This window comes from Natator depressus, chromosome 2, assembly GCF_965152275.1.
Source record: "Natator depressus isolate rNatDep1 chromosome 2, rNatDep2.hap1, whole genome shotgun sequence".
NCBI lineage: Eukaryota > Metazoa > Chordata > Testudines > Cheloniidae > Natator > Natator depressus.
The window spans coordinates 84,236,318-84,252,469 of NC_134235.1; the positions used below are offsets into that span (position 1 = coordinate 84,236,318).

Sequence of the window (16,152 nt, forward strand, 5' to 3'; positions counted from 1 at the left end):
CTTGTATAGACACCGACTCTGGGGCTGGAGCTACAGGCGCCAACTTCCCAATGTGCCGGGGGGTGCTCACTGCTCAACCCCTGGTTCTGCCACAGGCCCCGCCCCCACTCCACCCCTTCCCGCCCCCTCCCCTGCCGTGCCCTCGCTTCTTCACCCTTCCCCCCAGAGCCTCCCGCATGCCGCAAAACAGCTGATTGGCAGGTGTGGGAGGGAGGAGGAGGCGCTGATGGGTGGGGCTGTCAGTGGGTGGGAGGCGCTGGGAGCGGGGGATGGAGGGGCAGAACTGATGTGGGGGCTGCTGATATGTTACTGTGGCTCTTTGGCAATGTATATTGGTAAATTCTGGCTCCTTCTCAGGCTCAGGTTGGCCACCCCTGCGTTAGCTGATAACATCATTGTGCACATGAAATGAAAAATGTCAAGTTGGCAATCAAAATCATGTGATATTTTAAGGTCCAATTAAGGACCTGCCACAGTTGGAATAATTTTGGTGAAGCATTACAAATACTTTGGGAATAGTAATCTTTCCAAATATGGTTCCAGATCAGCAATCAGAAAGGTAATAATTTGATCCCAAGTCATTTGGCCGTATTAGCACAATTGTTCTTTTTTATTTTGGTCAGGCTTTATTCTAAACCTTTAGGAAGCAAACCCCACATACCTGAAAAATGTATGGTGTTCAACACATACTTTCCATAAACGCTTTGCAGCACGATGATTTGGCAACTTAAACCCAATAGTGCTTTCAAACTGTTCAAACTAGGTAAAAAGAAAGAAAAACTGAGTAGTTATAGATTGCCAGAAGGGACCAATGTCATCATCTAGCCTGACCTCCTACATAACACAGGCCACAGCACTTCCCTAAATTAATTCCTTTTGGAAATAGCATGACTCTTTTACAAAAACATCCAACCTTGATTAAAAAAATTGCCACCACAACCCCTGATAACTTGTTCCACTGGTTAATTACCCTCATTGTTAAAATTTTTCACCTTATTTCCAAATTTGAATTTGTCTAGCTTCACTTCCAGCCATTCCTTTCTCTGCTAATTTTTTGAAGAGCTCATTATCAAATATTTGTTCCCTGTGTGAGTATTTATAGACTGTAATCAAACCACCCCTTAAGCTTCTCTTTGTTAAGTTAAACAGATTGAGCTACTTGAGTCTACCGTTATAAAGCATGTTTTCTAATCATAGAATCAGAACTGGAAGGGACCTTGAGGGGTCATCTAATCCAGTCCCCTGCACTCAAGGCAGGTCTAAGTATTATATAGACAATCCCTGACAGGTATTTTTCTAACCTGCTCCTAAAATCTCCAGTGACAGAGATTCCACAGCCTCCCTAGGCAATTTATTCTAGTGCTTAACTACTCTGACAGTTATGAAGTTTTTCCTAAAGTCCAACCTAAACCTCCCTTGCTGCAATTTAAGCCCATTACTTCTTGTCCTATCCTCAGAGGTTAACTAGAACAATTTACCTCCTCCTCCTTGTAACAATCTTTTATGTACATGAAAATGTTATCATGTCACCCCCTCAGTCTCCTCTTCTCCAGACTAAACAAACCTATTTTTTTCCAATCTTCGCTCATAGGTCCTGTTTCCTAGACCCTTAATAATTTTTGTTGCTCTTCTCTGGACTTTCTCTAATTTGTCCACATCTTTCCCGAAATGTGGTACCCAGAATAGGACGCAATACTCCAACTGAGGCCTAATCAGCGCAGAGAAGAATTATTTCTTATGTCTTGCTTACAACATTCCTGCTAATACATCTATAACAGGGCACACTCACCTCTCACGAACCCACGTGCCCCCCCCTGCCCCGGCCAAGCGTGTGTGCGCCTGCACTCTGTGGTGTGTCTTTGATGACTCAGCCGTCCAGCCAAGTCACACACAGTCTGTGTGTTAAAAGCAAAGCAAATCCCTTTTGGGGTACAAGTCCCAGTAATGCCTCAGTTTGACCCTGCTCCGGAATAGAGTGGTGCCCCAGGGCTCCTTCCCTGGAGGCAATGTCTTTGCCCTCTCAGGGCCCTTGTGGCCCCAGCTTTTCAGCTGGGCTACTACAGTTCAGCTCCCACTCTGTGGTAACTCAGTGTTTAGCCACTTCCCCCAATGACTAATGGGGAGGTTGGGGGAACTGGGGACTACCGACTACTCCAGGTCACAGCCCAGGGACCCTGTAGATAGCAGCTGTCACTCTGTCCCTTTATCTCAGGCTTCATCTACACTACAGCCAGGATCTACCCTCTGAGATCGATCCACCGGCGGTCGATTTAGCAGGTCTAGTGAAGACCCGCCAAATCGACAGCAGATCGCTCTACAGTCGACCCCTGTATTCTGCCCCTGACAAAAAGAGTAAGGTAAGCCAATGGGAGAGTTAACGTAGCTGGAGTTGCGTAGTGTAGGTCGACTTACCGTGGTAGTGTAGACATAGCCTAAGTTGTGCTACTGCTCTAATTCACTGGGCCTTTCTTGTGGCCCCATGCCATCTTCACCCTTACCTCAGGGCCTTGTCCTGATGGAGTCCCCGCAACCAGCTCAGGGCTCCTTCTCACCCTCCCTGGCTTCTGGCAGCACTACCTCATCCAAGATCCTGCAGCTCCCTCAGCCAGCACACACCATGTACACTCCTCCAATTCTAGCAAGGAACTGAACCTCACTCTTGCCTGCAGCTCTTCTTATATTGACCCACTGGGCCCTGATTGGCTGCTTCCCACACAGCCGCTCTAGGCAGTCTGGAGGACCTCTCTATTGTCCTTTTCTGGGGTGGAGCGTGGCAGGGCCACAAAGCCTCCAGCAGCGGGCCTCAAGGCCTAGTCGACCCCATCAAAACATCCCAAAATTATGTTTGCTTTTTTTGCAACAGTGTTACACTGTTGACTCACATTTAGCTTGTGATACACTATGACCCCCTGATCCCTTTCCGCAGTACTCCTTCATAGTCAGTCATTTCCCATTTTGTACATGTGCAGCTGATTGTTCCTTCGTAAGTGAGGCACTTTGCATTTGTCCTTATTGAATTTCACCCTATTTACTTCAGACCATTTCTCCAGTTTGTCTAGATACAGTTTCATATTCATTTTCTCTACCTATATAGCTTCATTACCCGTATATACATACCTGCACATCTCTACAAATATATACACATACATTCTCCTGATTCCTGTCTTGAAATCCCGGCTTGGGTGGTGATGGAATAGTTTGTTAGGACTCCGAATGAGGAGTGAGAGTTTATTGATTAAGATGGCTGCTCTATGCATTGTAGCACAGAACAGACTTTTTAAGAAAGGACTTGGGAGATTTAGGAGAAAGATTTATGTGGTTAGTGCCTCTCAACTATTTGTTGCTCTAATGTTTTAACAATTTAAACGCAATGAGAAAACATTTGGATTTTCTGACAGTAGCCTGAGGTGAGAGAGTCCCCTGAGACTGATTTGGGTTTCAGAGACCACTAGGATTAAGGAGGTATATAGGAAAGGAACTAGAGTTAGTAAATGAGAGTGGGAAGCGTTTGGCCAATCTATCTCTATGGATATGAATACCTTCAGAAGCAAATGAGAAGGGCAGGTCATTGAAAGGGTTTGTGGTGGATGCTATGCATCCAGTCAAACCACCAGAGGGCACTCTTCGTACAATAGTTCATAACATCTTCAAGCACTTCAGAAGATGAAGTGCTGTAGATCTGAAACGACTAACATTCTTATGTACCAATATTACTGATGGATAGATATTTGATTTCATTGATTTAGTATTCCAGGATATCTGTAAAGCTCTGAATGTGTGGCCTATGTGCTCCTCTGATTGGGAAGGGCAAACAGACCCCAACTTAAACCATGTATAATCTCTGACCAGCTACAGTGATAAGCACCCAATAAATAAGTGTATTTACTAATATTTTATCAACATATTTTTCATATTCACAAAATATTTATTACGAGGTATATGAGAGTGTTATCTTTAAATGCAACAGGACAAATTCATCCTTCGTGTAATTTCATGACCCAGAATGTATTTTAGACATATTTTAAATAAGGGGTTTGCCTAATCTTTCCTAAGAAAGGGAAAAAAATTCAATACATCTTAATTTAGATGAAGAGTATTGCTACAAACTTGTGAACAATGGCAAACAAACCAGTCCACGATGTCACAAGGTATTCTGAATAAGTTTCTAGTATATGTGTCAGGATCTGCTTACCTCTCCTGGTCGGATTTTAATGTAGAAGTTGTTCCTCTTGTATGAAATTTTCAGAACCTTTGGCCAAGCAAATCTATTTATCCTGAGTCTGTCTCGATATATTAAAAGACCACTGGCACAAACTCCTAACATGATTTCAACTCCTTCAGAATCCTGAAAAAGTAAGCAACATAGTTTGTTGATTTCTTCTCTCCTTTTCCAAAGTTCCATAGTTTTTATATGTCATGTTCTTATTTAAGCTACATATTTAAACTGTGTTTGCTGTGGTGACTCACCAGGTAACCTTATTTACTTACTATTCATCTCTATACAAACAGCTGTAAGGTGCCATATTTAACGACATCATATACAAAGAAAATGATTTCACTGAATGATAAAAACTTATCTGAAAGACTCCAAAAAGGAAAAAAAGATAGCATAAGAGGTTTAACTATATTGATAATTGCTTTATTAAACAGTATTACCTCCCTAATGCCATAAGCACAACCATGAGACCTGGAGTGACGAGGGGCATTTCTTTACTATCCTGTTTACTATATCCCTCATCATCAAGATTGTTGGTCTTGTGCAGTTTCACATCTAGTTCTTCCCAAGGTTACTTATTTATGTAGTTGCACCTATGCCCAATACTCTTCCTTCCTCATTTCTCTGCCAGTGTAAATGAATTAATAAATAGAAAAAAAAAAGAAAAGAAAAAGAAGGAAGCATTTAGAATGGAATGGATCCTTAAAGCTTATAGAGCTTGTGCTCTCACTCATTTTGCCTGAGAAACCAGGCTGCAGTTCACATTTCTCAGGATTTTAAGGTGGTGTCAAAAGCACCCCTTTAGAAATCTTACAAAATAGTCTAAAAAACTATCTTTGCCATTTACTATTACAGATGCATGCAGCTGGAGATTTGTCAAGGATTCATTTCTCATTATATTTGTGTCATCTAGCTTATTAACTGCCATCGGAAACAAAAAGGTTATCACTTTAAGCTTGGAGGCTTTTTTAAAAACTATTTTAAGTTAACAGCAATCTGACAACAGAACTTACAAAACGTTCATACTATGACAGTCATAAAATGAGTGAATTGGTTTCCTTTAGTCCTGTAGCAAATCATCTTTTAAAGATATACTGAAAATCTGGCTCATTTTAAGGTGAACCAAAAGACCAGAGGCATAGTTAATTTAGATGTAAAGGACATGCACAATCTGAAAATTCTACTGCAATTCAAAAATTGCTACGCGGAACTTTCTTAAGGTGAGATATACAGCAAAGAACTAGACAGTGTATAACACGTATTGCACCATGAATGAGAGATCAATAAGAGATAATAATGTGTGCGGGGCCCTCAAAGGGGAATGACACCTAAATAAAACTAGATTTCAGTGTTGGGATGTACTATCCAAAAATAAAATTTAGTGTCTGCAGTGTATTTCAATTTTCATTTTTCTAAGAACAAAGAAATGTTTAAACATACTGAGACAGATTTAAATAAATAAATAAATAAAAAGTCTTGAGGTCCATAGGCAAAATGCACACACAATGTCCCAGATGCAAGGGACTATTTCACATTTCCTGTTTAAGAAAAGATTTCTTTCCTGAACTTTAACTTTTGTACCAGTTATAACTGCATTCAGGCCCAGATCCTGCCACCTCTATTCCCCAAACAGTCCTGCTGATTTAAATGGGTGTACTTGAGGAAGAAGGTATTACTCAATGTGAGTGGCAGACTCTGGCTCTTAGTATATGGGTGAAGAGACTATTCAAGGCAGCTCTAACGAGCAGCAAGGTCATAGCCACATTGGAGAATACATTACAAATACTTGTACAGTTTTGCATATGTAGGCGACTTACATAATTAACTCAAAATATTAATTCCCATTTATAAACACAACTGTCAGTCCAGTTTTCAAGGAGAGCACTTAATCAAGGAACAGAATAATTAACTTAGTGATTGTTTGCAGCCTTCAGCTCATTGCTGCATCTTTTATTATGATACCTTTTCTAGTAAGCACCCCTAGTTCCTAGATAGTAAACAGCTTTGATATAAATACACATCAACTTTACTGAAAGTTTTGCCCTGATCCTTTTTGTTTTTCATACTCTGTCAGATAAAACTGGGTAACAAGGTCTTTGTTGCACAGAATAGGTTACTCCAATAGTTGTACTCTTCTAGTTACCAGCATTTCTCCAGCATTACATGATTTTTTTGATAGAATAACTAGGCCCTATTGCAAAGTAACTAACTTTTGGTATCAAAGACCAAAACATGTTTTACACAAAAACTCACAAATGTTCTTTGTTGATCTCCCTCTGAGGGATGGAGGATGATAAAATGCTACAAAGAAAGGAGTGAAATTTCCTATTCCAGTTCTAGCTTTGCTGCAAATGTGCCTCAAGATCTTGTGCATACATGCAAAAGACAAGAAAAGCAACAGCATGCCTACTGGGAGAATGCTGTCCACTGAGCCATTGTCAGCATTTTTGTTTTCAGTGTAGGCAATTAATAGACTACAAAGGATTACCTTGAATTCTGTAATACACATATACAGTTCCTACGAAATGCCTCATGCACATGGATGAAGGCCCTTTCAAGACCCAAGCAGCACATTTATCTCAACTGTTGAAAGGATCTGATGCAGAATGAAAATGGCTCTACAGTAAATTTGACCCTTCACCAAAAATGTGATGCTCTTCCAAAGCTCTGGCTCTTTCATCCAGCATCAATTTGCCAAGGACATTTACTGACTTCACTCTACAGTTGCTGGAATCTATTAATCTTTTTCTGAATAGTGAAACAGAAAAATTAAAAAATAACCCTCCCACAAGACTACAAAATGACTGGAGATCTCTCATCAACCACACTGAGTGAGTACCTCTTGATCTGTGAATGTACCTAAGCTAGCTGATGATTTTAGAGACAGTTTCATCATGGGAGATTGATTCCAAGAGTTCCTAATCATTGGGCTAACTGAAACAAATACACTTCTTTCAATGAGAGCTAACCGTCAATCCCTTTATCACAACCATATTGGAACTTAATCAGATTGGTAAACAAAGTGCTTCAAAGTACTTTTGTAGTGTTAGAAGTGGTCCGTTTGTCTAGCTATAACACCATAATTGACTTTATTAAATTGGAAAATTCACCTGAATGAAATGACAATTGATCATTGTCTGGATGTCTTCTCATACAAATTCATGCATATTTTTCAAACCAATCCAGTCAATAGCTTTGAGGCTCATTACATTAACTGTTTCTTAGATCACGGCTTTCAAAAAAGATTTGTTTAATCAGCTTGACAGACTTTTTGAAATGTGTATCAACAATTGATAGAACTGGAATCAATTAGTTAAATTCTGCAACAACTACACAATGTAGCTGTGTTTACATCATGACACACTAATCACTTTGGGCCTATTTCTGCCACCTTTACTTTCCTTGAGTAGTTACTTAATCTCCAAGTTTTTCCACTGAAATCAGTAAGAAAAATGAAATCAACAGGATCTTGTGTAATAACGTACTAGTCAAGATGAGAAGGGGTATAGAAATGGGCCCATAATATGAAACAAATAGTTTTAAATTGTAGTCCAGACCTTGGCATGATGTAGATCCACTCCATACATAGACAGTTTTTTGGCATTCTCCAAGAAATGCATCTCAGCGTCTGCAGGTGTCATTCCCCTGAAGAAAAAAGTCTTTATTAGTGTCAGTTTTGAGCAAGCATAATATGGAATAAACTTCAGTACATGGGAAACACATTCTGTCAGAATTTAGCTAAAAGCCATTACACACTTTACATCATTATCTTCCATGCTAAAGAACATTTTTTTTTGCTAGCAAAACAGTCTCACTCCTTCAAAAGACCTGTACAGAACTGTTAGTTCCCTAAAAATAACACTTTCCAGCAGATTCTAATATTTCACATGGAGGATGCTCAAGCTCCAAAGTTGAGTGGAAGCTGGATTTTACTTTCAGGTCCGCTGCTCACCTGTGGCTCTTGTGCAGCTCGATTACTTTGTCTTCCAATTCTTTAGTATGATTTGGTGCAAACCGGAATTCACTGACATAATCACTTCCATATTCATCAGGATCATAATCCCCAAGTTCTGACTGAACAGTATAGGACCCCAAAAGAGCAAGAGTAACAAAAGAACAAGGCAGCCGTCCAGACACTATGTCATCTCTTAGCTGCAAGCAGAGGTAGTACCTACAATAAATAAAAGCAAGAGTTTATAGGAGTTCTTCCAGCACTTTTAGAGAAATGATGTGGTTCAATCATTAGTAAGAATTTCTGGGTTCTTTCCCTGACTCTGCCACTGACAGTCCCTGGGCAAAACACCCAATTTATGCCCAAGTTCCTCCACGTGTAAAACTGGGATAAATGTTTGCCTATGTAACAAATGAGTCCTAACTCTTAAATAACTAATCTTTAAAAAGCACTTTGAGATCCATTGATGAAATAGGCCACTCTCTGTGTTTTATAAGTATAGTATAAGTCAGGGGTTCTCAACCTCTCTCTTTCTGAGGCCCCCCCAACATACTATAAAAACTCCCCAGCTCAGCTGTGCTGCAACAACTGGTTTTCTGCATAGAAAAGCCAGGGCCAGTGTTAGGAGATAGTAAGCAGGGCAATTCCCCGGGGCCCCACACCACAGGAGGCATTACGAAGCTACGTTGCTCAGGCTTCGGCTTCAACGCCGGGTTGTGGGGCTCAAGGACCCAGGCTGCGGTCCCACATGGCGGAATTTGGCTTTCTGCCCTGGGCCCTAGAGAGTCTAATGCAAGCCATACTTGGTGGACTCCCTGAAACCTGCTCATGGTCCCAAAGGGGTCCCGGACCCCTGGTTGAGAACCACTGGTATAACTTACAGAGAAAATTCCCCATTAGATATTAACTATACTAAGGTATCTATTGTCACGCAGATATCCTGAGCAATTCATCTTATTTGATTTATAATTTTCTGTAATAAGCACTTTAGAAATAACAGTTGATTAGCTAAAAAGCAAAAACAACAAATTACTACTTCCCAAAAAGGCAGCTATGCTGCTAAAAATGATCCCATTAATCATGCAATGTGAGGGCCCGATGGAAGAAACCGAAAACAGTTTCAGAGGAACTAGAAAGGAAGGGTGGTTTAGTGGCTAAGGCACAGAACTGAGAGAGAGAAAATCCTGACCGTACCACAGAGTTACAGCAAGACCTTGGGCAAACTGCTTAATCTCTGCATCTGAGTCCACATCTGAATAATGGGGGATCATAAGTCTTCCTTTCTCCCACCCTTTGCCTGTATGTTTAAAAGCACTTTTGGAAAGGTATTTATTGTTTCAAATACCTGGTAATATCTTCAGACAGCTGGGAAGGATCTGGAGGGTAAAATTTCACATTAAAGGAGAACTGCCAAGCACCACCTGAAAAAAACCCACAAGTTCAGTGAAATTGCCTACACAAGTAAAAATGAAGATGTTCACACTGTTAAGTTACTAGCAATCTAAAAGATAAATTAGGAAATATTCCAGTCAAATACTCAGTAATGACAGGATTTATATTCTTCTTCTTGTATGCAATATTTAAGATACCTTCCTGCTTTTCACAGTTACAGTTTTAGGCCTACAGTTCTTTTCTTGCACAGTGAACCGTCATTTATTTCTAATGCTCTGAAAATTTAGCAAGAAAAGAGTCTGTTTACTGAGATTAGATATATTAAAAAGTAGCCTATAGAAATAAAATAAAAAGAAAACAAAAACGTGGAGATAAGCATTGGAAACACCACAGGCTAAAAATGAAAATGAGCTTTAAATATGTGACCACAATTATGTGCAAAATAGATAATTCTATCTGTCTATAAACCCCCATTCAGCAGTGTCTGACTGCTGTCTTAGCACACACTCTGTCTCTTTAGCTGGCATAAATTATCATATAGACAAAATTGCAAGGACAAATTTAGAGGCCATTACTGAAAAAAAATGGACCCAACTTTTTAACACTAGGGAAACATTAGTAATTGTAGTACTTTAGATAACTCATGTCAGTCACCAATTTAGGTCACAGGCAATAACTTTACACATCTTATAAGACATTTTTAATAGGACCTTACTTTTCAGTACTATAGATAAAAAAAATACCAAGAACATTCCAAAAAAGTAGGGAAAATTTAAGGGGATAAGGATTCCTAGAAGATAAAACGGATGTCTCATGTTTAATAAATGGCACAGGTAAAAAAGCCAAATGCTTGGCTAACTAGCAAAACCAACAAACAACAAAACAACCAACCTTCTCCCACACCTCTGGTACAGCCTACCAGCAACCAAGATTCTGTTGCATTAATTACATAGCTCTTCACTTATACTACTCCTACAGAGACCCTGTATTAGTTGATCACCCCCCTACACACAACCAATATGTGAGGTGACATTACTGCGGGAATTGAGAAATGGACATCAAGATGCTTTTATTTTCTAAAATATGGTAACCTATTAAAATACAGCACTGAACTGAAAAATACACTTTAAAAAAAATGCCCAACACACTGGTATAGGGATAGCTCAGTGGTTTGAGCATTGGCCTGCTAAACCCAGGGTTGTGAGTTCAACCCTTGAGGGGGCCACTTAGCGATCTGGGGCAAAAACTGGGGATTGGTCCTGCTTTGAGCAGGGGGTTGGACATCCTGAGGTCCCTTCCAACCCTGATATTCTACAATGATGGTTACAGATTTTTTTGTGGCCACTATGTGAAACAGGACTCCTCTTTATAAACTCTACAATGTATTCTTTCATGCTAGCACAACTAATAGGTATTTTGCAGTCTAAATTGTGATGAACATATGTTTTGAAGGTGTGTCAACTTCTACTACTGGATGTTACGCTGGATAGAAGAGAGGAAGTGTTAATGTTGACTATATTGCAAATGCTACTTTTAAATTGCCTTAAAATTCCATAAGTTTTCTTGATCATGTATTTGGGACTGTTTGTTTAGGGCCTACAATGAGATCTGTGTGATCCATTACTTGCCTTATGCAGAAGGCCCCATTGACTTCAGGGCCTTCAGATCTTTAGCCATACAGATCTCATTGCAGGATCAGCGGCCTTAATTTATTGAGTCTATTTGAGAGCACAGATTGCGTATGCTAAAAGAGGATGAAATTTAATACTGAGGAAGATAGCCCCAAATCCTCTGTGAAATTTTTGGATACACGCCCTCTTTTGAGAAAGAGGAGAGAGAGAAGATCCCTTTGACAAACAAGAAATAAATTTAAGTCCATAGTGTGTGCCTTGGGAGTATGATTCTGTAAGAAAGAAAAAGTATAACAGGCCTGATTCTCCTCCGCTTATGCTGGTTTCAATCAAGAATAACTCTATTGAAGTCAATGCTTTTAAACTGGTGTGAGGAGAATGAGACCCAGAAACTCTGTAAACAGTGTTGGCCAAATTCTTTTCTCAAATACTGGCTTGGATTTCCTCCTGCCTGCAGTGGAACTGAGCACTCTTGAAAGCAGAAATTTGTCCTATATTCTCATTAGTATTCAATATGATTATGGTTTTAATCATTCATGAAATATATAACTTGTAAGATAGTTTTATTATTCCAAAGTTCTTAACAGAATTATCCGAACCAAGCAAATTAACACTGTCATCTATGACAACTCTAACTGTTCCCTGTGTCAACCGTAGGACTAGACTTTCCTGCCCTGGTTAGTCTCTTGCTGTCACAATCTTTCATTATCTAGCTCTTAGATGACGACACACATTAAATACATTGCCATCAACTGTAAGTAGTTGGACTGCTTTAATTGCATCAACGATCTACATAACTTATCAAAGTCTACAGCACTTTCTTTTCCTATGATAACTTTTCAGTATCCTATTAAAAATTACACAATGGAACACAGATTTTAATTATTTTTCATTACACATCGTTTTTAGATAATATATATAACATCTAGGATAGTTTGGAAAAGGTGAAGTTAAAGTATTTTTCGTAATGATTAAGGGAAATTTTCCACACAAAGTTTAAATTAAACCTTTGAATCTTGAAATCGCAACCTACTATTTTAGGGCCTGATCCTAGAAACACAAACTACCAGATGTAATTGCTTGTAAATGCTAGGGTGCTGAATGTGATTATTTATAAGGTGTGTGGAGGAGAATAGTGACGTTTTCTTGCCAAAATAAAAATCACATTTATAAACATTACATCAGGTTTCCAAAGAGCTATTGGAGGAAAAGAAAGGCAGGTCACATTTTGAGCCTAGCAGCCTTGACACAGGGTCCCTTCAAGACATTTTTGGATTACTAACACAGCATACAGCTAATTTTAACAACTGAGCCTTTTAAAATATTCACATGAAGCAGCAAATTGATTCTCCTTGTGAAGCAGTAAATCTTCTTAGGAACAAAGTTCATGTTATTGGAGGAATGCAGGAACGAGATAAAAATGTTTTGGGTAGAGGGATATCTGTACTAACAGAGTTACGTGTTTTGGTATGTGAGACCAGCAGTGCTCCCAGACATGACCCAAATGACAGTAATTCAAAGAAAACAATGTATATCTTGTGACCCAGGCCCCAAAGATTATATTGCTTAATGCTCAGTTTAGACTTTTCCCTCTCTGTAAATGTCAAGTTGTTTTTAGCAATGAGACATTTATATTTCATGATCCTGACCAACTGATTGATTTTGTTAGAGGGTAAAAAGAAGATGAGGAAAAATGTCCAACAATTCTTCTACAGACTCAGAAACAGACCTGAATAAATAATATGAAACTTAACATTTGAGATGGGGCTTCATGATAAAAGTGATGTTTTCTCTTGAAGGGGGAGTGAAGTATTCATGGAGACATCTCCAACTACCTGTGGTTCCCCGCATGCCTTCCCCATACAGTACCAGTCCTTGAGGCTAGGGAGAGTGAGGTTGGAGCTCAGGCCTGCAAGTGATTGGTAGGTTTGCACCCCACTGGTCATTCTAACTGGTAACTCAGGCCCAAGGGGTGAGGGCATTTAAAGAACCACATGCTTGGGTAAGGAATATTCCTGCTTCTCTTGCAGTGATCCACCCCTACACACTATACCTGCCTGGACTGGAATCTCCCACTGAGGCAATATGTTATTTATGGCTCAGTTGAGTGGAGTTCAATTGTCCTTGTCCTCCACTCTTTTTGGGTCTCTGTGCCTTACAGCAGGTTAGACAGATTGTCACATTTGGAGTCAGGTCGTCCTCCACTTCCCTGCTTGATCCAGCAAAGTCCTGATATAATTATAAACATGTGTTTTGGTGTAGGTAGATGATGTAGGTGGATGGGTAGCAATCTGTTATGGTGAGAGGTATTTATGATGTTTTTTGGCTCTTTTAAGGGGGATATTATTTTTAATGTCCGAAAGGCCCCCAGCACTGGATGAGATAATAACAGGTATATGGTGTGGGGCACTTCCAGTGAAGTGTCTAATTTCTCTCAGAAGGAGATGGCCATGGAGAGTGTGTGAATCTTTTTTGGGTAACCATTAGTTTGCTTGGTGGATTTATTTGTTGGGCAACAAATTAATAGTTAAGTACCAGGTTAACTTGGTTCATAAATGAAGTTGCATTTGGAGGCCTTAAACCATAAATGTTGTGTCAGTGTGCTTAGTAGGGTTCTACCTGGATGGTGATCTTTCAGTTGTTACTGCTGCTTTATATAAAGTCACTTACATTGGCAATATGTTCTCTCAAATTGGGAAAGTGTGTTAATGTGAAATTCTTTGTATGAGTATGTAAGACTTTTCTCACACCATTTATTACATGCAAACAATGTGGAATACCAGGGAACGCAGCATTTCCAATTGTATACAAAGCAGTGGAAAGTTATTTTTCAATAAATGTTTTAATTTTGTTCAAAAGTATTTCATATTATCAACACTGCTCTCCATATTAAAACATTTCCTAGATCTCCTCACACAGACACATGATTAATTACAACTTACTTCGGATCTGCTTTTTGATTTCCTTTGCAGGGTCCAACCAGTTCTGAAAAGACATTTTTTTTTTAATTTGACTAAAAATACAGTGAAAATTATTTTTAAACATTGATATTAATAGCACTGAAATGAGACAAAGTAATGTTAAATGTGTTCAGTGGCCTTTTAAAAACTCAGCAGCAGATGCCATATTTGTTGGCTAAATTAACTTCTTGCTCCATCTCTCTCCTTTGGAATACTGACACTACAGCAATTATTTTACGTTAATACATTTATTTGATTCCTTAGAGGGTTTCATTGTTGTCATAAGAACTTCTTAGATCACAGGAACCTGCAGATTAGCTTAGAACACAGGCATCCTGTGACAGCATGTCCACTGACCTTTCATTAGCACACCAGGAGGCTCTTGTTTGCTTAAACCTTGAAAGGCTGGAGGGACTGAAGAGTCTGGCCCTGCTTAGGTACATAAAGAGGAGGAAGGGGACATGAGCCTCTCCTCTATTTGTGCCCCAGTGGAGGAATCAGGCTCTAATCCATTGAGGAGTGCAGATACTGTCTCTTGCTAGAATTTCTACCAGTGCTAGCTACCCAAAAGGGTGAGGTGGCCTGTGCAGTGCCATCATCAGCAGAGCTTGTGAGGTGTATGAGAGAACTGTACAATACAGCTGTTGAAAGGATGGGGGAACTGCCACTGCAGTGCATCCTCTCTGGAAGTCAAGGAGGAATTATGGCTGCATCACAATTCTGCTTGGCATATCTTACTTCAGCATAGTATCGCTAACCATTTCAGCAGGCAGCATGGTATAAAATCCACAGTCTGGACTGCTTTGTACCTGTTTTTCTCTCTCAGATATTGGGAGGTTATGTCCCTGGCCTTCAGCATTGTCTTAACCAACACAAATTAATATTTAATATGCATATAGTTCATAACAAAAACAGTTTGTTAATCCCCTAGGAAAAATTCCACTTTCTCCAAGGAAAGATAAACAAATATAGCAAAACCCAAAACCAAACAAACCCCAGAACAACCCTTGCACCTAACCCCCTCCCCCCCAGCCCTTAATAAGCTGGCAGCGGCCCAGAATCAATTAGTCAGTACTCCAAGGTATGAGGCTACAAGAGTATAATATGCCACTATAATTAAGACTGCCTCAGGGTTTCTTTTTAAAGCCCTGTTTTCACATACTTGTAACTCAGGTAACTCAGATGGAAAAATGTGATGTGGATTCTTATACATCATAAAGATCTTCAGCCTGGAAGACGTTTTTTCTGTGTTGTGTGTGGGTGGGGTGGGGGGGGGGGAAGGGAGATGAACAAGCTGTTTTTACATTGTAAAATATAAAAATATATGTAGAAATAAAAAATAAACTATTGCTCTGAGACTATCATGTACATGTTTTTAAAATTAATTATTGACTTATTCTAGCCACTTTTGTAAAGTAACTTGAGATCTATAAATGTTAAACATCATTATTATTAATAATCTGACAGGATCTCTAAATACCCACTTATTTTGGCCCCACTTCAGGAAAGCATGACTGTTCAGGGAAGTACTTAAGCACATGCTTACCTTGAGCTTTAACTTAAAGTTAAGTACATACATAAGTGCTTTCTTGAATCAGGATGGGACCAAGCACCTGCTTAATTGCTTTTTTCATCAGTACCAAAATCCTCATTTTAAAAAGTTCACAAATATAGAAAGCAAGGGTTCTCACTAAGACAGAAAACCACCACATACTTATATGAAAACCTGTTAGGGGACTCTTTTATAATATACATTTTAACCAAGACATATCAAAAGGGAATTAACAAAATACTTTAAAGAAATATTTAGAGGGTTCTCTGACGCTCCTGAGTGTACAATGTACATGTTGTACGGATCTTAGATCATCGTATCCCAGTACTAATTGAGCAATAATGCTCAGGTAAAGATAACGTGAGTCTTGAAAGGGAATTAGCAGCAATAGTGAATCAACTTCTGCCTGTCTGTGTCACAACCTTAACATTAAATAAACCGTTTTTAGT

At 39.4% G+C, this 16,152-nt stretch overlaps 1 protein-coding gene across 36 annotated transcripts in view; it reads right to left on the reverse strand.

Annotated features, from left to right (window-relative positions):
- The window catches only part of EPB41L3 (erythrocyte membrane protein band 4.1 like 3), a 201,355-nt gene that overhangs the window by 36,517 nt on the left and 148,686 nt on the right, over positions 1 to 16,152 (reverse strand). For all 36 annotated transcript variants that reach the window (XM_074944563.1, XM_074944567.1, XM_074944593.1 and 33 more), the window contains exons 5-10: positions 14,134 to 14,176; positions 9,514 to 9,589; positions 8,169 to 8,387; positions 7,774 to 7,861; positions 4,193 to 4,345; positions 662 to 759 (exon numbers count right to left, since the gene is read on the reverse strand). In XM_074944563.1, coding sequence (XP_074800664.1) covers positions 662 to 759; positions 4,193 to 4,345; positions 7,774 to 7,861; positions 8,169 to 8,387; positions 9,514 to 9,589; positions 14,134 to 14,176 — 677 coding nt within the window. The remainder of the gene's footprint in view (positions 1 to 661; positions 760 to 4,192; positions 4,346 to 7,773; positions 7,862 to 8,168; positions 8,388 to 9,513; positions 9,590 to 14,133; positions 14,177 to 16,152) is intronic.